This window comes from Talpa occidentalis, unplaced genomic scaffold (genome assembly GCF_014898055.3).
Source record: "Talpa occidentalis isolate TD23 unplaced genomic scaffold, MPIMG_talOcc4v2.1 talOcc4.10, whole genome shotgun sequence".
NCBI classification, from domain to species: domain Eukaryota; kingdom Metazoa; phylum Chordata; class Mammalia; order Eulipotyphla; family Talpidae; genus Talpa; species Talpa occidentalis.
In genome coordinates, this window is record NW_023600993.1 from 28,439,905 (window position 1) to 28,461,578 (window position 21,674).

At 46.5% G+C, this 21,674-nt stretch overlaps 1 protein-coding gene across 2 annotated transcripts; it reads left to right on the forward strand.

Annotated features, from left to right (window-relative positions):
* Positions 1 to 935: 935 nt before the first annotated feature.
* SLC25A38 (solute carrier family 25 member 38) lies at positions 936 to 18,883 on the forward strand. Of its 2 annotated transcripts, XM_037526689.2 has the most exons (7): positions 936 to 1,036; positions 8,157 to 8,278; positions 8,848 to 8,932; positions 9,492 to 9,671; positions 9,851 to 10,019; positions 12,494 to 12,660; positions 14,529 to 18,880. In XM_037526689.2, the coding sequence occupies exons 1-7, from the start codon at positions 968 to 970 to the stop codon at positions 14,649 to 14,651; spliced, it is 915 nt and encodes a 304-aa protein (XP_037382586.1). In that variant the 5' UTR covers positions 936 to 967; the 3' UTR covers positions 14,652 to 18,880. The 2 variants fall into 2 exon arrangements, with proteins under 2 accessions (XP_037382586.1, XP_037382600.1); XM_037526703.2 differs by lacking the exon at positions 12,494 to 12,660 and having other exon boundaries at positions 14,529 to 18,883.
* The last annotated feature ends 2,791 nt before the right edge of the window (positions 18,884 to 21,674 follow it).

A 21,674-nucleotide genomic window follows, 5' to 3' on the forward strand; every position in this document is an offset into this window, starting at 1 on the left:
CCTTGATTTTCAGTATTTAAAGGGAAACATGGGTCTGTCAAAAGATTAGTGTTTATTGGAAAAATAGTCCACGCAGCTTCCGTTTTTTAAATATAAATTAATGAAAATAAAGGGCCTCCCTGGTGGCGCAAGGGGTTAAGCACCACACTGTGAAGCAATCCGCAGCCTCTGCAGCACGAGTTCAATTCCCTGCCGGCCAAAGAGAAACCCACACGGCAGAGCAGACCTCTCCTGACTCGCCCCCTGCTCCCCTCAGCAGTGTATTTCAGTAGATCTGCCTGTTCTGTTCCCCACTCTGTCTCTGGTGAATCCTCTCACCCCCCGCATCTCTGGCCTGTACCCCAGCACTTGTATGCATAAATAAATTAAAAATGAATGAATGAATGAAAATAAAATAAACATCTCAGCTCTTCAGTCACACTAGCCACATTTCAAGTGCTTGAAAGGCACCGAGGCCACTGGCTACCCTATTAGGCAGAGCAAGCCTCGACTGTAAATAAGGGGTCTGCACTGGAGCCGGCTGGGGAAACCGGCCCGAGGGTTCGGGTTCGGGGAGACCGCGCGCGGGCCCTGCAGGTCCGGACGCGCGCGCCAGGTGGCGCTAAAGAGCGCGCTCCCGGCGGCGCCGGGCCGCCAACCCGGAAGCTGACCGCGCCGCTCCACGCAGTTCCTCCGGCGTCTCCACCCCCGGGCGCGCCCGGGCAAATCCCGGGTGCCGAGGCGGCCGCGCGGCTGAATGGGCCAGACATGAGCCGCGGCGTCCGCCGAGCGAGCGAAGCGCGGCGAGCGGCTCCCAGCGGCACGAGGCGCAGCCCCGGCGCGCGCAGGGGCCCCCCGGGACGGGCGCGGGCGGCGGGCAGCCGCTGCCGTAGAGCGCGCGGCCCCCCGGTCGCCCGCGGGGGTGCCCGGGCCGAGCCTGCCCCCCGCGACGGCCCCCGAGCCGGCGCCCTCGCGGGTGTCCGCGCCGATGATCCAGAAGTCGCGCCCGGCGCTGCTGCAGCCCCAGGATGTCGGGGACAGGGTGGAGACGCTCGTGGTGAGCCCCGGGAGGGCGGCGGGGCGTCCAGGCGCCGGCTCGGGAGGGCGTGGGGGCTGTGGAGGGGCCCCCTTTCCGCGCCGGGATGCGCCGCGGAGTCGGCCGAGGGCGTGGGCGAGCTGGGGTGTGGCGGGGGCGCCGGGGGGGGCCGGCGGGCCTCGCCGCCGCCGCGGTGTCCGGGGGCCGGCGGGGTGCCCGGGCCGGGGGTGCCGGGGGGCGGGGGAGCGCGCTGCGAGCGGCGCGCCTGGCGGGACAGGGGCGGGAAGACGCGGGGCGCACCCTGGGCCGGGCGGGCCCGGGTTGGCTGCCGCGGCCGGGCCGCCGGGCCGCCATTGGTGGAGGCGGAGGCGGGTCGAGGGCGTGTCCGGGGGCGAGTCCCGGGGGCCGGCGTGCGGGGGTGGAGGCGTCGAGGCCGGGCTTTGGGGCGTGGGGGCGGTGGCTGTTTTTCCCCCAAGTTCAAGGTTCGTGTTCTTCGCACGCTGGGGTGAGAGGGTGGGGACTGGGGAGCTGCGCATTCCCTTTTTTAAATTCTTGCAAGGGCCTCCCTGGTGGCTCAGGGGGTTGAGCACCGCACTGTGACGCAAACCGCAGCCTCTGCAGCACGAGTTCGATCCCCGGCCGGCCAGAGAACAACCCACATGGCGCAGCAGACCTCTCCTGACTCGCCCGCTGCTCCCTCAGCAGTGTATTTCAGTCAGTCTGCCTGATCTGCTCCCCACTCTGTCTCTGGTGAATCCTCTCACCTCCCCCACATCTCTGGCCTGTACCCCAGCGCTTGCATGCATAAATAAATAAATCTTAAAAAGAAATTCTTAGAAAAGGCAGTGGAGGTTCTACATTTACATCTTGAAAAGGATGCCTACCTGTTTGTCTTTCTGGGCTCTTAGGTCTCGAGATCTGAATTGGACTTAGTATTTTTATTTTTGAGGGGGAGAAGAAGTTCCTTGTGGAACTAGTTTACTAATTATTTAAGTGCTGCCGGTTGCCAATGTGTGTCTGTGTGTTGGGTGTTGTGTACTCCCCTCCCCCCATCTCCTTGAAAACTGGATGATTCATTTTATGACCTTGAATAATAATTTGGTGCTTTTTATTTTATTTTTTTTTAAGATTTATTATTTATTTATACAATAGCTGGGATACAGGTCAGAGACATGGGAGGGTGAGAGGATTCACCAGAGTCAGAATGGAAAGCAGAACAGGCAGGCAGAAAGCACTGCTGAGGGTAGCAGCAGGTAAGACAGGAGAGGTCTGCCATGCCATGTGGGTATCTCCCTGGCCGGATGGGAATCGAACCTGCGCTGCAGAGGCTGTGGACAGCTTCACAGCGCTGCGCTCAACCGGCTGCACCACCTAGGAGGCCCTAATTTGGTGCTTTTTAAAGAAAAAAACTTAGATGTGGTCTCAAACGATGTGTTTTGAGAATTGACAGTACCTTAAGACTAATCAAAATGAGAAGTATACTTTTTTTTAAAGAAATTTTATTACCGGTGATGTTTTAACTATTAGAGGTTAAGCTGGAAAATTACAAAGTTAAAAATGTTATGAGCTCTCTTCATCTCCTCTACAAATATTTATTGAGTGATACATGTCCAAGTACTGTGCTATGAAAATAGAGCAGATAGCTCCTGCAATGGGGGAGGATGTGGATGTGTGAAGAACAGCAGACTCAAAACAAGCTCCACACAGTACTAGGGGCACATTGGGCCTACAGTGCCTAGCAGAACCCAGAAGCCGTAACTACAAGGCTTCCCTGCAGCCTTGCTGGAGCAGAGGTCTGGAAGGAGCAGAGAGAAATCACCCTGTCTCAGCCAGGAAGGGACATGTGGGACCCACAGGACTTTGTCCTGGGGAATTCTGATCAAGGGAAAGCCAGTCATTTCCACCGGCCATATCCTGTGTGGAGATAACCAAGAAATCATGGAATTAAAATTGATAAAGGGAAATTACAAAATGGAGTAAGGGGCTCCCTAGGAGACTAGAACTTGAGTGCTTCTACAACACCTGACCACTTGGTAATTTGGGATTTACGACCACATACATCAGCCTCAGTAAACCTGTATCCTGACACCTGGAATCTGGGGAGTCTGGAGGGACAATGCAAGCATCAGAGATACTGACAGATCTATAAACACTCAACTCTCAGGCTCACCGAGGACAATCTGTTCTACACTGGTATTCAGGCATCGCTATCCTTTGCTTTTTTTTTTTTTTTTTTCTTTTCAAAGAAATTAGTTTACCAGTAGGAAGCAGCTCCACCTATAAAAGCTTTGTACTTTTTCTTCACATTGGCATTCTCACAGGGCCTTGTCTGAGTGGTGTTTTCCAGACTGCAGTCCCCTGAAGATGCCAAATAACAGCTTTGTTCTCACTTGCAGCTAAAGGTCAGGCTCATTACTGAACTATGGTTTAACACCTGCTAGGCGATCCTTTCAATCTTCACAGTTGAGCCCCTCCTGTGGCCAAGCTCTGGAGGAAGCACCAGGAACAGGACAGCCAGGCCTGGTGGCCTCCCATACCCAGACCCTCAATCACAGGGAGATGGGTTCCTGTGTTGTGGAAGCACTAAAGAGGAGCCCTGAGCCTGGAGTGGGGTGTATGAGAGCAAAGTTTGCTACTCCTAAATTTGTCTTTTTTGGCATAAGGATGGACTGGTTATTTTTTAAGAAATAGCAGATAAAAAGAAATTACAGAGAAAGGAAAAGCTCTGAAAACCAGATAGAAGTCACACTTTTGTAAGAGACATGTATATATTTGTATGTATAAAGGAAAATCTCCATTTGTAAGGCTATCGCCCTCTAAAGGGGGCAGGATGTTGTCAATGACCAAACTACCCTATCTTGTTTACTGTGCCTTTCTGGGTAACCTCCCTTAACTTGATTTTCTCTCTCGCCAACATCCCGTGTCTTTAGCTGAAGGTATTTAAGGAGGTGGCATATGTCATTTCAGCAAGCTGCTCAGTTTCCCTGGGTCTCTACCATGTGCATAGGAGGTATGCATATTATTAAACTTTTGTTTATTTTTCTCCTGCTAATCTGTCCTTTACTACAGGAGTGTCTCCATGACGAACTAGGGTACAGGGAACATTTTTCCTCCCCTGCAGGGACTTTCTGAGAATAGGGGTGGTCTAAGCACATCCTTCCCCTCCCCCTCATGATGAATTAAATATGGGAGGAGCCAAGGCAAAATTTTCCATAGTAAAGGGAATAGCTGCAGGTTGTGTAAGAGGGAGGGTGCTAAGAGCACAGGTCCAAAGGTAAGAAGGGACCACATGATTCGTGAAAGACCTTGGAAGCAGTTTGGACCTTATCCTGAGAGAGGAACATGGAAAAATTAGGGATATTGTTTTGTCTTTTAATTTTATTTCAATCGTATTAATGGCATTTAGGCAAACTGTGGTTTCTAATACATGTATCAGTGGTTATATTTATATCCCTTTTTTTTTTTTTCCAATTGGTAACTTCAAATTGTATAAAACACCAGAGCTGTCATGGAGGGGTTTGGTATTTGGAAGCGAGGTGTTCACATTTGCAGTTTTTAAAGACGATTGTAAGCTGCTGGGTAGAGAGGGGGCTAGAGGATGCAAAGAAACGAGGTGAGAAGTGGATGAAAAGGGGTAGCGGTCACCAAGGCCAGCGGTGGTGGGTGTGAATATATTGTAAGATGTTCTGAGACACCCCCTCCCTGGTCTAACAGACTGGAGAGTAAATAAAGACTTCTGCTGGACTGGAAGTCTGAAGCAGCTATGCAAAATCCTACCCCTCAGAGTCAAATCAGCCTTTTCAACCCTCACTTATCACCAAGGAGTTGAATAAAGAGTTAAACAGGGACTCCCCAGTGGCATAGCGGGTTGAGTGCAACACTGTGAAGCTGTTCTCAGCCTCTGGCAGCTCAGGTTTGATCCCTGCCGGCATGGGCATGGCGCGCAGCAGACCTCTCCTGTCTCGCCCACTGCTCCCCTCAGCAGTGTATTTCTATCGTCTGCCTGTTCTGCTTCCTGCTCTGTCTCTGGTGAATCCTCTCACCCTCCCGCACCTCTGGCCTGTACCCCAGCTCTTGTATAAAAATAAATAAATCTTAAAAAAAAAAAGAGTTAAACAATGGGTACTTAGCCTTTGCATCTCCACAGTTCATTCTCAGAAAAGAAGAGATTAAAACCCAGTATTTGCCTGCCTTCAAAGACAAAATGGGATCAGAAGTCTCCCCACTAAAAAAAATAATTACATTTTGATGTCAATAATTACGATTACATTTTGACTCATCGTTCCAACTTGTATGAACTAAATTCAAACTTGTGGTTGGAACAGTTCCCAAAGGGTAAAATCTATTGAACTATTTCCCTGGTTGAAATCCTCACTTTGATTATCTAATAAACTTTGTCTCTCATTGAGACTTTATTCTAGGTAGCACAGGGCTTTGAGCTAGGCTGGACAGAGCAGGTGACTCTGAGAGCTGTGTCAGAGGAGGATGTGCAAGCGCTGAGAGGCCCAGTTGAGGGTGGTGCCCAGGTTACTGCTGCGCAGCTTGATGGGGAGGGGGCAGGGCATTCACTGGTGTAGTGCATCCTGGAGAGGAAACAGATGGGGGGCGGGCAGGGAGAGAGCCAGTTTCTGTTTGGAAATGTCTGGGCGCCTGTGGACATCTGAGTAAGTGGATTATGGGTCTGAAGCTCTGGAGAGAGGGTCTAAGCTTGGACAGAATTAAAGGTGGGGAAGCCCAAAGTGTGGGAGGAAAACCAGGACAGCATTAATCTCTGAGGTCAGAGGAAAACAGCATTTCAAGGAGCTAGTTTTGGTTAGGGGTGGAGCTCTGCTGAAGGCCTGAGAAGTGCCCTTGACTTTCACTTAAGTCTTGGGATATGGTGAAGAGAGCATGAACTTTGAGTCCCAGCCAATGGCTTCAGACCATGTGATTTAGGACACATTTGTAACATCTGAGGCCTAGTTTCATCTGCAAAACTGGTTTAAATACAAGAGTATTGTGAGATTTGGAGATGGTGTGTATATTTGGATGCCTCATCTTGCACTCCTCTGGAAGCACGTTGGAGGCTGGAGCCAAGGAGGCAGGCACTAGGATAGGTGGTGGGGGCAGGCCCTGGGAAGAATCAGGGGTCACCATAGGACTTGGTCACGAAGCAGCAGGTTGAAAGTCTTGTGTATTTCCCAAATTCCCTACCAGGATATTTCAGCGTGGGCTGGAGAAGAGGCAAGTGGGCACAGAACTATTGAGTGAGTTTCCATTTTGGAGTGTTGACTTCGAGGTGCCTGTGGGCCACTGGAGGGAGGAGGCAGGAGTCTGAGAGAGACTGGACTGGGCTGGAGATGAGGGTGTTGCTGGTCTGTGGGTGTGAAGTAGGGTGTGGACGTCAGGCTGCCCTGAGAGGCCGCAGCCAGGATGAGATAAGAGGAACAGAAACATCTGCCAGCTGAAGGAAGACTCAGAAGGCAGCTGGAAAGGAGAGAGAAACCCAGAACTGAGAGAAGAGGGATCCAGCTCCTTCAAATGCCGGAAACAGGCCAAGTAAGATGAGGCCAGCAAAGGGATAGGGTCTTGGGAGGCGGCAGGCCCTTGGAGGCACCAGACAGCTTCATTGGAGAAGCTGTGGCTGGATGGCAAATTATGGGGGCCTGTGGGATGACTAGTGATGAGGGGGTGGAAATAGAAAATGGCATCAGGCTGGAAGAGGGGGACTTTAAAGTTGTTTCCAGGCAAGGGGAAGGGAGGTTCGCATATGCAGGGAAGCCGGGCTTGTTGATGCCCCTGAGTCTAGGATGAGACTGAGGATCACTGAACACTTGGGAACATGGGTTCGTCAAAGGAGCAGGGCACCTCTTCTTGCGGGAGAGGGATCTGTGGGTGCCAACACAGACCTGCCCAGATTACACATTCCTTTTGCTTGTAGTTGTTTTATTAGCTTATTATCATGCTTTTGTACTTTACATGCTATTTGAATAGCATGTGGTCATGAGCTCCAGTATTTATCACCTGAATTTATCAGTATTTATCACTCTCTCTTTCCCCGAGAGTCTATTAAGTAATTCCGTTTATATACTTCTATGATTTGAGACTTGCTTGATTTGTGGAGCTTAGAATTATCTCTTTGTCACATATCACAGGTTGCAAAAAGTTTAGTTCCAGTAGGTATTTATTTGATGTGTTTGAATAGGCAACATTATGTAGTAGTGTTTTAATGCAAAAGTATGCTGTTTACTTAAAATAATGATACAAAAGCCATGTAATGAGTTGGAGAGATCTTTTTTGCCAAGTATCTGCATTAGAGAAGAGAGCTTTTCTTTGTTGCTTGGAATTTAGAAATAATCTTTTGCAACCATTTGTGATTTCAGGTTGAACTCTGAGGTGCTCTGAGGCCTCTGGAGGGTACTTGAGGGACTGCATTTAGTCTCTGAGGGGGCCCTGCCTGTCTGGGTGGTGCCTTTTAATTACCCAGTGTGTGACACTGAGGCTGGGTTAAAGCAGACTCAGCAAACCCAGAAGTAGCTGCTGGTTTTAGGTGCTTTAGTCTGCAGTGAGAGATGGGTGAGAGATGCTTAGGCCCAGTGAGAGATGGATGGGTGTAAGAGAAGGGAGAATTTCAAATTAAGGAAATCATCGGTTTTATGGGAAGTGCTGTGTATGTTTTGCATTGTCTCAGCTGACAGTTTGACTCTCTTTAAATACCTGTAGGTCCCTCAACCAAGAGAGTTAAAACTCTCTGTTCAATAGTTTGCTTCTGTGAAGGAGATGCTAGTAACTGTTATCATTAGGACCAGTGGGGAGTGTTCAATAGTTTGCTTCTGTGAAGGAGATGCTAATAACTGTTATCATTAGGACCAGTGGCGAGGTGTGGTCAGGGTCCTAATTCACAGATGGAAATAGATGTGCTGCTTGGAAGGAGCAAAATGATTGCCCATCTATACCAAGACTAGGGCGATATGCCTTGCTGTGCGCTTACCAACATCCCGGCCCCCTTCATTCCTAGCTGTACCTTTCCCTTCTCCGTAGTATAAAAGTAATACAAGGTGCCCCCAGGTGAGATCCTTCCAAAGGAATCGACAGGTTCGGGTATGGAGAAAGAGGGGCTTGCTGATGCTGAACTGCTCATGCGATGTCTGGTGTCCCGCAGTTGCACCCCGCCATCAAAGCATTCCTGTGTGGTGCCATCAGCGGGACCTGCTCTACCCTCCTTTTCCAGCCTCTGGATCTCCTCAAAACTCGCCTGCAGACTCTACAGCCCTCGGCCCATGGGTAAGCCTCCCATTCCACAGGGAAGCTCGTTTTAATGACTTCCCAGACACAGAAGTGCCTTGACCGCGCTAAGTCAGCTTCCATTCTGTTGGATGTTCGAGAAACACAGGCCATGCCCAGCTCTTGTGTGATTTGTGTATATTTGTGACTATGAATATTTTTTTATGTTTAACTCTTCATGTGATCCTTTGTTGGGCAACTTGGGGTGATCTGCCTCAGCGACATTTGTGCTAGCCTAATGTTGTGACTGTGCTGCCTGGCAAGAGGTGTGGGTGGGTGTCTGGAAATACTGTGTGTATTGCGTGACTCCTTTGTGCCCCTGTTTTTGGCGCAGCACAGGGAAGTGTGCGAACTGTATGTCCAGTGGGGTTATCCCATGGTTGCAGTATGGCTGGACAGATAAACACGTGCCAAGTCAGGAACACACAGGAGCCCAGTCATTGTAGAGACGCATTGTAGAGATTAAGTGTTCTAGAAAAGAATCCATGCAAAGAAGTCTTTGTAAGGAGTTCTTTTACGAGGACATGGTCTAAGTGACTTTTTCTCTGCCCCCATTTGTCTGCCCTCAGATCCAGACGTGTTGGGATGTTGGCTCTGCTTCTGAAGGTGGTTCGCACGGAGAGTCTCCTGGGCCTTTGGAAAGGGATGTCCCCTGTAAGCTACCTTTTGGATTGTCTCTTGCACCCTCTCCTTTAAGAACCAGCTGTTTCTCATCTACTACACATATCCTCTCTTTTAAGGGTGTCTGAGTGTTGGCATTGGCGTGTGGGCCTCCGTAGAGCAGGCGCAGGTGGCCCTGCCTGTCTTCCGGTTCAGGACCTTAACCCTGCAGTGCCAGAGGCTGAGACCTCCACAAATGCATTTTTTCTCCTGACAGCTTTTCCTGGCTCACTTTGCTAGACGTGCAGGGGATTAAGGCTCACTCCAGCCCTGCAACAGGCCTCCCTTGCTGAAACATCAGAGCTGATGTTTCAAACCTCCCTCGCCCAGCTCAGGTTCTACACTGATTCCTAGAGTTGCCCACAGCAGTAGCTGGTTAGGAAACTCCCTGCATGACTGCCTTTCCTCAGTCTCCCCCACTTTCCTATCATTTCCTCCACATGTTAAATCAACCATTGTGTGTGAATCTGAGTCCTCTTTTGGGCAAACACAGCCGAGAAAGGTAGCTTAGTATTCAGTCTGATGTCTCTCCTCCCTCTGGCTTTTTCTGCAGTCCATTGTGAGGTGTGTCCCCGGTGTTGGAATCTACTTTGGCACACTCTACACATCGAAGCAGTACTTCCTTCGAGGCCATCCTCCCACTGCCCTGGAGTCCGTCATGCTGGGGGTGGGCTCTCGCTCAGTGGCAGGGGTCTGCATGTCCCCCATCACTGTGATCAAAACACGTTACGAGGTGAGTGGCTGCTTTAGATCCTCAGGGTGGGTAAACAGGGCCACTGGACTCAAGAGCCCAGTGGCCCTCAGTGTCACTCCAGTTTATGGTCTAACATGTGGCTGATATGCCCACAGTGCCCATCTATGTCGGCAGGCCCTGGCTTCCATGCCAGTCACCCGTCTGTGCTTCCTTTGCAGAGCGGGAGGTATGGCTACAAGAGCATCTACGCGGCGCTGAAGAGCATCTATCGCAGTGAGGGCCACCGGGGCCTTTTCAGTGGCTTGACGGCGACACTCCTTCGTGATGCTCCCTTTTCCGGAATCTACCTGATGTTTTACAACCAGACCAAAAACATTGTGCTCCATGGTATGGATAAAGGGAGATGTGGTGGGGAAGAGATCTCCCTGAGATGATTTGATGCTTTTTTTTTTTTTTTTTAAGATTTATTTAGTTATTTATTTATATAAGCACTGGGTACAGTCAGAAGCGCGGGAGGGCGAGAGAATTCACCAGAGCCAGAGCAGGGAGCAGAGCAGGCAGAAGGACCGAAGTACACTGCTGAGGGGAGCAGCGGGTGCTGCAGGAGAGGTCTGCGCGCCATGCGGGACCCTCCTCCAGTGGCCTTGGAGCAGCCGGGGATTGAACCGGCAACTGCAGAGGCTGCTGGCAGCTTCGCAACCCAGCGCTCAACCGCTGCGCCACCGGGGAGGCCCTGATTTGTTGCTTTTTGCAGAACTGAGATCCATCAGCATGTGTGAGGCAGGAGCAGGTGCCGGCATGCATTGTGGACATGACGGGTGTGGTCCCTGCCTTTCCCACTCACTTATGGCCTATTAAAGCAAAGTAGTGGCAGGCCTGTAACTCTTGGTAGAGTGTTAGAGGCAGAATAAAGCATGTTTCTCATAGGTTCTGCATAGTTTTTAAATTTGTCTGACCTTAAGAATGCTGGGCCCCATCAATGGCCTCCTAAATCAGAAGCTTTGGGAGAAGACTTGGGAGCCTGCATTTTGAGGAAGCATTTGATGTGATTCTGATCAGACAAATTTGGAAAATGCCAGTCGGGAAGAGCTTGAAGAAAAAAGATTATTTTTCCATGCCTTGCTGTGTGCCCAGCTAACTGGATTTTGAGCCTGTCCTTTGGGTGGCGGAAAGGGTGCCAAACCTCAGGTGTTGTGGTAGGCCCACCTTACCAATAAGTTTATTTGAACCACACGTAGACAAAATCAATGGCAGTGCCCACCACATCAGAGCCAGGTGGTATAGAAACACACCCTTAGAATGAACCTGTATTCGGTAGGCTATCTATGGGTAGTTTAAGCCAGGAATGCGGCTAAGGTTATTTCCCCTGTCATGCACCATTGTGGCGGTGGTGACCAGCTGTAGGTGGGGTGCTGGGGAGATTTGCTGCTTCTCCCCAGGCACCAGGAGGTGTGACACTACAGGCCACAGCCTTATTTGCAGTAGAAAGTTAAGTCAGTAAGGGAACTAGGATGTGCATTTTTAATTTCTCAATCTACCTGTAATTTTTTTTAATTTGGTATTTAGAAGTCATTTCCCTTAACAAAACCCAAAAGGATAGTACAAATCATTTTATAATCCTTTACTATACTCTTTTTCCCTATATAATCCTTTCTCCAGACCATTAAAATGTTGCAGATAGGGCCTCCCCAGTGGCGCAGCGGTTGAGCGCTGGGTTGCCAAGCTGCCCACAGCCTCTGCAGCACCGGTTCGATCCCCGGCTGCTCCCCGGCCACCAGAGGAGGGTCCCACATGGCGCACAGACCTCTCCTGCCGCCCGCTGCTCCCCTCAGCAGTGTACTTCGGTCCTTCTGCCTGCTCTGCATCCCGCTCTGGCTCTGGTGAATTCTCTCACCCTCCCGCGCTTCTGACTGTACCCAGTGCTTGTATAAATAAATAAATAAATACATAAATCTTAAAAAATAAAATAAAATAAAATGTTGCAGATACATGCTCTTTTGCCCTTAAACACCAACCACAGTGTGTTTCCTGAGGACAAGGACTTTCTCGTATGACCATCTTTTCAGGGTTAGGAAATTTAACATAGGGACAATTCTGTGATCTCTCTCCAATCTAGAGGCTCATTGTCTCCAAATGTCCCAGTGGTGTACTTTGTAGCCGTTTGGTTTTTTATTTTCAAGAGTGTAGTTGCCTAACCTCAGTAAGGGTTTATCTGATGTTTCCCCATGACTGAGTTCAGTTATACATTCTGACAAAGCACTACAGAAACATCTCCCTGGTGCCTTAGGTTAGGAAGCTAGTGATATTGGTTTGACCCATTATAAGTGAGGTTGACTTTTTAATCACTTGAATATGATAGTGTTTCCACTGACAACACAGTTTTTTCGGGAGCAGGGGCTCTGTCAAATTGTCCACTATGAAAATGTCCATTATTTGACTTTGTCATTCTGACTTCCCTCAACTCCGTCTTGCTGTTAATAACGTCTTGCCCTTATAGTTGGACTGTGTGGATATATCACATCTTCTGAAATCCATTTTTTTTCCTTTTGTGATTTGTAAGTGGGGGCTTTTGCACGTGTGTGTGGAAATACTTGGACTCTATATAAAACATCCTCCTTTCATCCATATGTTTTAGCGTCAATTAATCATTCTCAATTATTGTGATGGGTATAAAAAGGTGAGTTTTGAGTTCCATTCTTCCATCTATACTTGTTAGATTTGCCTTTAATTTTTAATTTTAACCTTGCTCGAATCTAGACTTTTCTGGCTTTTGGGAAGAATTAGTGGACAACTCAGCATTGCTATTTATCTGATGAACTGAGATTTATTTATAACTGGATGTTGCCTTTGCTCTATTTCAGATCAGTTGGATGCAACCCTTATTCCAATTGTAAATTTCAGCTGTGGGATATTTGCTGGTATTCTGGCCTCACTGGTAACTCAACCTGCCGATGTTATCAAAACTCACATGCAGCTCTCACCAGTGAAATTTCGGTGGATTGGACAGGCCGTGACACTCATTTTCAAAGTAAGGCTATAGGATGAATACTGGTTCTGGTTCAGGCTCTCTCCAGAGCAAAGACATGCACCCCTTACATATTAGAATCACCTGGGAGAGCTTTAAAGTCCCATTTCCAGGTTACAACTTACGCTGATTATGGCAAAATTTCTGGAAGTTGAAGCCCTTAAGTTCCCTAGTAATTGCAGTGGGTTGCTATGGTTGAAAATCTCTGTTAAAAACCTATGATTTTTTTTTCTTTTGGGACAGGGTGGGGCTATGGAGGTGGAGGGTCATCTACATTAGGACAACCTAAGGTATTTGTTAAACATGCAGATTGCAAGACTGTACCCCAGACCTACTGAATCTGGAAGGTGACTTGGGAGGCCCTAGAAATATAATCAAGGGCCTAAGAGGAAATGTGGTAAAAAAAAAACATAGACATGTTTTGTTTCAGGAATTTGTTCTACTACAAATAGTATTATGAAGATAAAAGGTACAATTGCTGAATTTAAAAACCACTATTTAAAAACCACTGAATTGCTCTTTGAAACTTGTATTGGTATTTCAAACCAGATATTCTTGTTCACGGTAAATATGTCACCTATATCTTTGTATTTTCCTGTCCTCAGTATTTCATGCATCAGAGGAGACCTCTGTTATTTGTCTCACCCCAGACAGAAGCAATTATATGTGGACCTGATACTATTCCTCCTATTGCTTAGGTTGCCTTTTTTTGTACCTAAAAATGAGGAAGTTTGAAAATACTTTTTTTTTAAAGATTTATTTATTTATGCATACAAGAACTGGGGTGTAAGCCAGAGGTGCGGGAGGTGAGAGGATCCACCAGAGACAGAATGGGGAGGAGAACAGATGGATGTACTGAAATACACTGCTGAGGGGAGCAGCAGGCAAGGCAGGAGAGGTCTGCTGTACCATGTGGGTTGCTCCCTGGCCGGCCGGGGATCAAACTCATGCTGTAGTGGCTGGTGACAGCTTGATAGCGCTGTTTTTAACCTCTGTGGCACGAGGGAGGGCCCTGAAAATACATTCTTCTTTTTTTTTTTTAAAGAAATCAGACTGCATAATTTTTTTTTTTTTAAGATTTATTTATTTATTTATACAAGCACTGGGTATAGTCAGAAGCGCGGGAGGGTGAGAGAATTCACCAGAGCCAGAGCGGGGAGCAGAGCAGGCAGAAGGACCAAAGTACACTGCTGAGGGGAGCAGCGGGAGGCAGGAGAGGTCTGTTGCGCCATGTGGGACCCTTCTCCGGTGGTCAGGGAGCAGCCGGGGATCGAACCGGTGCTGCAGAGGCTGCGGGCAGCTTCGCAACCCAGCGTTCAACTGCTGAGCCACCGGGGAGGCCCCCTGAAAATACATTCTTGAAATGTATTTTAAAGAATGTGAAAATGGCTAGAATAACACCAGGAGTGAACCAAGCAATCCAGGTTACAGGGGAGAAGAAAGAGGTATTTTGTCTTTAATTCTTGTATAAGGTCACCAAGAACATACAGTGAATTATAAAAACATGCTCCCTCTAGGTACATTGACAAGGCAAGCAGACCTTGGTCTGGATTTCAGCAGCTGCTTTGGGCTCAGTGCTTTTGTGCATAAAACACACTGTCCAACTGTCCATGGCAACCCTGTGTAAAGATTTTCAGCTAAGAAATAAATTCCTCTGGATAAGACATACCTAACAAGATGAGGCTTAGCCACTCAGCACTTTAAGTTGATTGATCATCTCCATAGACCCATTATTCATAGTGTTGAGATTTTTAATAAAAGTCTGAAAACTAAGACTTAACAATGGAGTAACAGAGAGACCCTCACTTTCATGCCAGGTGCACAGTTTTGCTAATTTGCTTCCAGGCTTTTGACTTTCACTATCCCCACAGGACTATGGGCTGCGGGGCTTCTTCCAGGGCGGCGTCCCCCGGGCCCTCCGCAGAACACTGATGGCTGCCATGGCATGGACAGTCTATGAAGAGATGATGGCCAAGATGGGCTTGAAGTCCTGACCCGACAGGGCACTCGGGAATGATGGGATCTATCGCCCTGCCTGTTCTCTGCCAAGAGCTTCTTCACCTCTCTACCCTGGAGTAAGATGAAGCCCTACCTGGAGTGCCAGGCAGTTACCTCATCTTCTGTTATCCAGTTCGAGTAGAGAATAGATGGGTGTGACTCAAGCCTTTGGAATGTCCCCAAAGAGAAGTCATGGAAACGTACAGCTTGGTGGGGAGTTAGGAGAAGGGTTTCATACCCTGCACGGCTACTTGAAAAGGCATTTGCAGCTGGCAGCTGGTGGGTGACCCCACCCACCTACGCCAAGCCTCCTTGGCTCCCTTCTTAGGCAGGGAATGTCACAACCAAGGCAGCTGTGAGCTGCCCACTGTGACTGAGAAGCTTCAACTGGAGAGGCTGAGTCTTCCCAGAGAGGAGTCGCTGCCACTAGGCTGAAGTCTGCACCTTAGGCGATGTTAGGATGAGGAAGAATAGATGGCATTATTTAATTGGTTACTAATCTACTTCTCAGATGGTCTGGGAAGTGGGGGACAATGGCTTCCTGGCCTCTAAATGTCCAAATAAACATTCTTGATTTTGACCCCTTTTTTGGCTTTAGGTTGTTCTGGCATTTTTCTGCTTCTAAAGTTCAGATAAATAAAGGGAAGCACTTTATCATTGAAAGCTGTTTGGAAAACCTAGTGTCTCCAGGGTTCTAAAATAACAAAATGGTCAGGGTGGCTGCCTGTCTTTTGACCTATATAAGTCTAAAATTTAAAAGTAGTTTTCAAACAGTTTTGCCTTACATATAAAATTCATCTACTTCAAAACATACATGTCAATGACTTTTAGTAACTTTACGGTATGGTACATCCATCAGCATAAATCAGTTTTAGGACTCATTCATCCCCCAGTAAGAGCTCTATTTTCTTTTTTTATTGTGATATAACTGACATTAGTAGACACACCATGATTTGCTACTTGTGTATGTTGCAAAATAATCAGGATGAGTCTTAACATTCATCATCACGCACAAAAATTTTTTTCCTTGTGATGAGAACTTATAAGAGTTCTTTGTTTTTTTTTTAAAAGATTTATTTATTTATTGCATAGAAGAACTGGGGTGTAGGCCAGATATGCAGGGGTGGGAGGATTTACCAGAGACAGAATGGGGAGCAGAATAGATGGATTTACTGAAATACACTGCTAAGGGGAGCAGTGGGTGGGATGAGAGAAGTCTGCTGCACCAAGTGGGTCATCTCCTTGGCCTGGATCAAGTTCATGGTGCTGTGGCTGATGATAGCTTGACAGCACTGAGACTTTATCTCCTGTGCCACCAGGGATGCCCTATAACAGTTCTTTTTTTTTTTTAAGATTTATTTATGCATGCAAGAACTGGGGTACAAGCCAGACCGGGGCCGGGCATTGAGAGGATTCACCAGAGACAGAGTGGGGAACAGAACAGGCAGATCCACTGAAATACACTGCTGAGGGGAGCAGTGGGTGAGTCAGGTGAGGTTTGCTGCGCCATGTGGGTAGCTCCCTGGCCGGTGATCAAACATGTGCTACAGTGGCTGTGGATAGCTTCGTAGGTTGCATGTTAACCCCTTGCGCCACCAGGGAGGCACCCTATAAGAGTTCTTAACTTTAAAATACTCTTAACTTTCAAATATAGCATGTCTCCCAGTAATGTTTCCTTCAACATCTTTTGATGATATCACTGATATCACTGAAAAGAAACCCATCCTACAGCATTAAGGGACCTTCACTCAGTTTCCAAGAACCTCAGCAGACATTGAGGACATGCAGTGCAGTGTTATTAACTGTAGTCAATGTTACCTCACCACAAAAACCAAGTGGAAGATTGTGGCAACAAGACTTTACTAGGGTCAACTAACAGGCTAAGGGATGACTCCCAAAGTAACTTCTCCCTTTCTAAAGGGAGTCTGGATTTGTATAAGATTATTGGTATTGAAACAGGTATTGGGGACAGGGTGGGGTGTTGGGAATCTTGGTTGCTCAGACACAGTGAGGCTTACAGGACCAGATCTTTTCCTCTGCTCTGGATCTGACAAGGGCCACCCTCCCTACCCTACCCTTGGATGGGAATTTCACTATGTAAATGGATGTTAAAGAGCCTAAGTTAATGTTAGGGTCCTTTTTGCCCCTTGGTTGCTTTTAACCAATTTGGGCTGGAATGTGCACCTGCCCTTGGCCAACCTGCCCTAAATAGCTCTCGGGTTTGTCCTGCTAATGCAAGTTTGCATTGTAAACTTTCTGGGTAATGTCGAATTGTACATTATATTCCCAGTCTTGCTTATTTTGAACTGTAAGTTGGTAACTTTTGACCTTCACCCACTTGATTCCGCCCACCCCTCCCCCAACCATCAACCTCTTTAACAATTGCATCATCATTTATAATTAATCCCTTTTCAATCCCAGCCCCAGGTAACCAGTGATGCCTTTCATCTATCAATTTGCTTTCTCTGTATTCTTCATGTAAATGGAGTCAGGATATCGTCTCTTGTGTCTAGCTTATTTCACTTTCTGTTTCTGAGGTTCTTCCATGATGTGGCATGTTCAATACCTTTTCATGGCCAAAATTCTTTTTTGTATTCCTTTCGCATATTTTTACCCATTTGTCAGTTGATGAATATTTGAGCTACTTTTCGGCTCTTACGAATAATACAACTATGAACAATAGTGTTACAGATGTTCATGTGAACATATATTTTCATTTCTCGTGTGTATGTGCCTGGTGTGGAATTACTATATCACGTGGTAACCCAATGTTTAACAATTCCAGAGCCAAAATTTCTTACAAAGGGTAAGTAATTTTGATGTTTTTCCAAAGTGTTTATACCATTTCATATTCCCACCAACATGCAAGGGTTCCACGTCCCTCCCCATCCTTAATTTTTATCTTTTATTCTAGCCACCCTGGTGGGTGTGATGGAATCTGGTTGTGCATTTGATTTGCATATCCCTGATAACTGTGCTACTGTCCATTTGCATATCTTTGAGAGAACTCTCCATTAAGTCCTTTGAGTGTTTTTAAATCTGACCTTGGTTTCTGATGGAATCATTGCATTATCCTTTTTTGTGACTTACATACCCAACAGCAGTGTGTGAAGGTTCTGATTTCTCCACATCCTCTTCAACACTGATTACTGTCTGTTTTATTTATTATAGCCATTCTAGTGACTTTTTAAAATAAACTTTCAAACTTAGGAAAGGATCGTCAGTTTATTCACACAGAAGGGGGTATGTTTGGTCTAGTGCTTAGGAACATGCGCTATGATCCAGGCAGCCCAGGATGAAAGCTTGGCTCTCCACTTATTTTGACACATTTAAAGTTGTGCCTGGGAACGAGGAGGGTAAGTTTTCCTGCCTCCTAGAGTGGGGGGGAGGAATAAGTGAGCAAAGTTTCCTTCTACATTATGTCTGTTCCCTAGAGCTGCTGCAACAGATTACAGCAAACCAGATGGCTTCCAAGGAGAGAAATTTATTCTCTCCCTTTCTGGAGGCTACAAGTCTGAAATCCAAGGTGTCAGTGGGCTGTACTCTGAAGGCTCTAAGGTGACATAGTCCCTGTCTCTTCAGCTTCTTGTAGATACTGATAGTCTCGCCATTCATCGCTCCATACTCTCCTACCTCTCCACAACGCTTTCTCCCCCATGTTTCTGTCTGTGTCCAAGTTTTGCCTTCTTTTGGGACACTCGCCATTAGATTAGGATCCATGCCAATCCAATATGACCTCAACTTAATTACCTCTCCAAGACCTATTTCCAAATAAGGTCACATTTATAGAATCTGGGGGTTAGGACTCCAATTTATCTTTCTGAGGTACATAAGTCAACCCATAGCACACTATATTAAGTTTAATGGTTTACATAAAGTAAGTTTAGGCTTTAGGTTAAAATGCCCTATTCAATGGGAGAGGACAAAGTAGGATCCCAATCTCACAGTGTCAGCCCAGTCACCAGTGTTTGGGATGTCGTGATGCTTGGGGAAAGCCTCCAGCAGTCTGACTGGTGTACTGAGAAACAATGCAGGGAGTAAGCAGGTTAACACCCACCTGGTTGGTGTCCTTGGGGCCTCATGTCATGGAGAACCCTCAGGATGAGGCCCCTCAGGGATGAGACTGATCTGAGGCTTCCATCCCATTGCAGATTTTGCTAGGTTTATACTAGGCTGATAAACTTCAGCCACCAGAGTCCTCTCCTGTGTTCCTTATTTGGTTTTTTTGGGTCAAATAATGATAAGATTGGGAGAAAGTCTGATTTTCTCTAAAATGAAAGTTTTAGAGTAAAAATAAAATTCGTTTTTTCGAACCCCAACTTCAGGGGCCAGCATCCCTGGAGAAAATCTCAGGTGCCAGAACTTGTTTTTTTTCCTCTTCTGCAATCTCATTTGAGTATGAAAGTTCAGAAAGGAAGTGGCTAGTGTGCTTCAGTTGACTTTCCAACTATTGCCACCCCCCCCCTTTTTTTTTTTCAAATTGATTCGTTCTTGGCTGCCTCGCACAGCAAATTATTTAGAGGCTGGACTTTGTGGGAGGAACAGTCATCTGGCCACTAGAGATAAGGTCTAGCAGAGCCTGAGCCAAAAGAGGACACAGAAGCAGAAGGTTCAGCTGCCAGCATACTCATTTCTGAAACTTAAATATTTCCAATTCAACCGCAGAGCATGTGATTCATGGGCCCTTCATCCCCATCCCCCGGGGTGAACTGTTTTCAAGGTTTTACCATGCTAGCTTGTCTCTCTCTTCTCTCCCACTTTTTCCTTTTCTCGATGACATTTTTATTTTTATTTAAAGGAGGAAATTCATTTTTTAAAATATTTATTTTCATTTATTTATGCATACAAGAACTGGGATGTAGATCAGAGGTGCAGGGAATGAGAGGATTCACCAGAGACAAAGAGGGGAGCAGAACAGGTGTAACTACTGAAATACACTGCTTAAGGGAGCAGCGGGTGAGACAAGAGAGGTCTGCTGTGCCATATGTGGGTTAGCTCCCTAGCTGGGGTTCGAACTCAAGCCTTGGCGAATGCCCTCGTGGTGATAACACCGAGACTTAATCCCTAGGCCACCAGGGAGGCCCGTCCCAGAAAGATTTTTTACAATCTGTTTATTTGAATCACTATTCAAACAAGGAGCACACAATGCATTGGATTTTTAAAATCTTTATAACCCAGGGCCTCCCTGGTGGCGCAAGATGTTAAGATGCAATCTATGAAACTATCCACAGCCACGGCAGCAACAGTTTGATAGCCGGCCAGGGAGCTATCCACATGGCACAGCAGACCTCTCCTGACTCGCCCACTGCTCCCCTCAGCAGTGTATTTCAGTGGATCTGTCTGTTCTGTTCTCCACTCTGTCTCTGGTGAATCCTCTTACCCTCCACCCCTCTGGCCTGTGCCCCAATTCTTATATGCATAAGTAAATCTTTTTAAAAACTTTATAACCCAGGACAGTACCCCTCCTGTGTACTTCTTGGTTCCCTCTTGTCCTGTGAAATGTCCCACTTCCTGAATTTATTTTCTTAGGGTTTAATTTCTTCCTCTATCACATATTTTCTGTAAATTGTATGTTCTCTCCAATGACTTCATTAAGTTCATATTCTCTCCATTTCTCAGACAAGAATCCTTTGCAGTTGGTGCTGTGGAATTCTGATTGTACTGCACCAGGATGCCCCTGGGACCTGGCTCTTCCATTTTTTATTGATGCTAAAATTCACGAGTGGGTTCATGTTGAGAACCTAATGTCTCCATTGCAAAGTTGCAATCAAACTTTTAACAACTTTGCTTATATCAGTTATTTCATTGAAGGTTATAAAAATGATGTCCTCATTGTATCATATCTTCCACACTTATAACTCCTTTCTGTAAGAAAACTTTATTTTTATCAAATAAGGCAATTTGATTGGGTAAATGAATTCTTTTCTTTAATTTCCACTTTATAGAACTGTGGTCTGGTGCTATAGTTACTGCTCAAAAAGAACAGTGAAGTTACTTCCCCTTTTTTTCAGGGGAGGATTTTCACCTTGTGGTTTTTTTTTTTTTTCATTGTGGTTGTGTTTTTAAGTATGAATTCATAGGGAAAAGTTTTCTGAAACTTGTTTATGGAACTATTCGAACGAGTACACAGCTGAGAATAGTGTAATGAAACTCCACGTACCCATCACCCAGTTTTAACAAGCATCTACATTCGGCCAGTCTTGTTTACTCTTCCCCCTCCCGGCATCCCCTCAACTGGATTATTTTGAAGTAATTCCCAGACATGTCATTTCTTCTGTTACTATTCTGTGTATATCCCTAAAAGATAGACTTTTCCCGACATCTCCTCAACTGGATTATTTTGAAGTAACTCCCAGACGTGTCATTTCTTCTGTTACTGTTCTGTGTATTTCCCTAAAAGACAGACTTCTTTCAGAACATCCACCATGAACACAAGTATGTGGTTGTCTTCTGTCTTCCTTAAGATTGACTCTGTGGTCAAGAGGAGACTTGATAGTGTCACAGTGGTCAGGCTTTTTTTGGAGGGTGCTTTTCCCAGGATTTGTGGGTTGCCTTTGGAGTGTGTGTGTGTGTGTGTGTGTGTGTGATGGGCACTTGTCTGCACTGTTTTCTTGGCCTTCCAAGTTTTCGTTTTGACTGGGCAGGGGCCTCCTTTTTGCTTTTGGGGTCATTGTCATGACAAGCTATTGACATTTTAAGAGTTCAGGTTTGCTTATTTGGGGTTTGTATGATGTTTCTTCATGATTTGATTTAGGTTTTAAATTTGGGGCAAGAATATCACAGAAGTGATGCGTGCTTCAAAAAATAAGACTTTGAGATAGAATTTACATGTTATTAAAGTCAGTCTTCAGTGTGTGTAAATTTGAGTATTTTCAGCATATTCACAAGGTTGTGCATTGATCACCACAAATCCTAGAATACACAGTATTTTTGAAATCTGACAGTCCGTCTTTCACATACAGTTTTCCAATGTTGTGACTGCACTTCCCGTGGCTCCTTCAGGCTGACAGCACCTGTGG

What these genes read in the sequence shown, in the direction of transcription:
- SLC25A38 (XM_037526689.2), top strand. Translation starts at nt 968, where the DNA reads ATGATCCAGAAGTCGCGCCCGGCGCTGCTGCAGCCCCAGGATGTCGGG. An exon ending in ACAGGGTGGAGACGCTCGTG is followed by an intron (nt 1,037 to 8,156) that starts GTGAGCCCCGGG and finishes GGTGTCCCGCAG; the next exon opens with TTGCACCCCGCCATCAAAGC. An exon ending in TTTGGAAAGGGATGTCCCCT is followed by an intron (nt 8,933 to 9,491) that starts GTAAGCTACCTT and finishes CTTTTTCTGCAG; the next exon opens with TCCATTGTGAGGTGTGTCCC.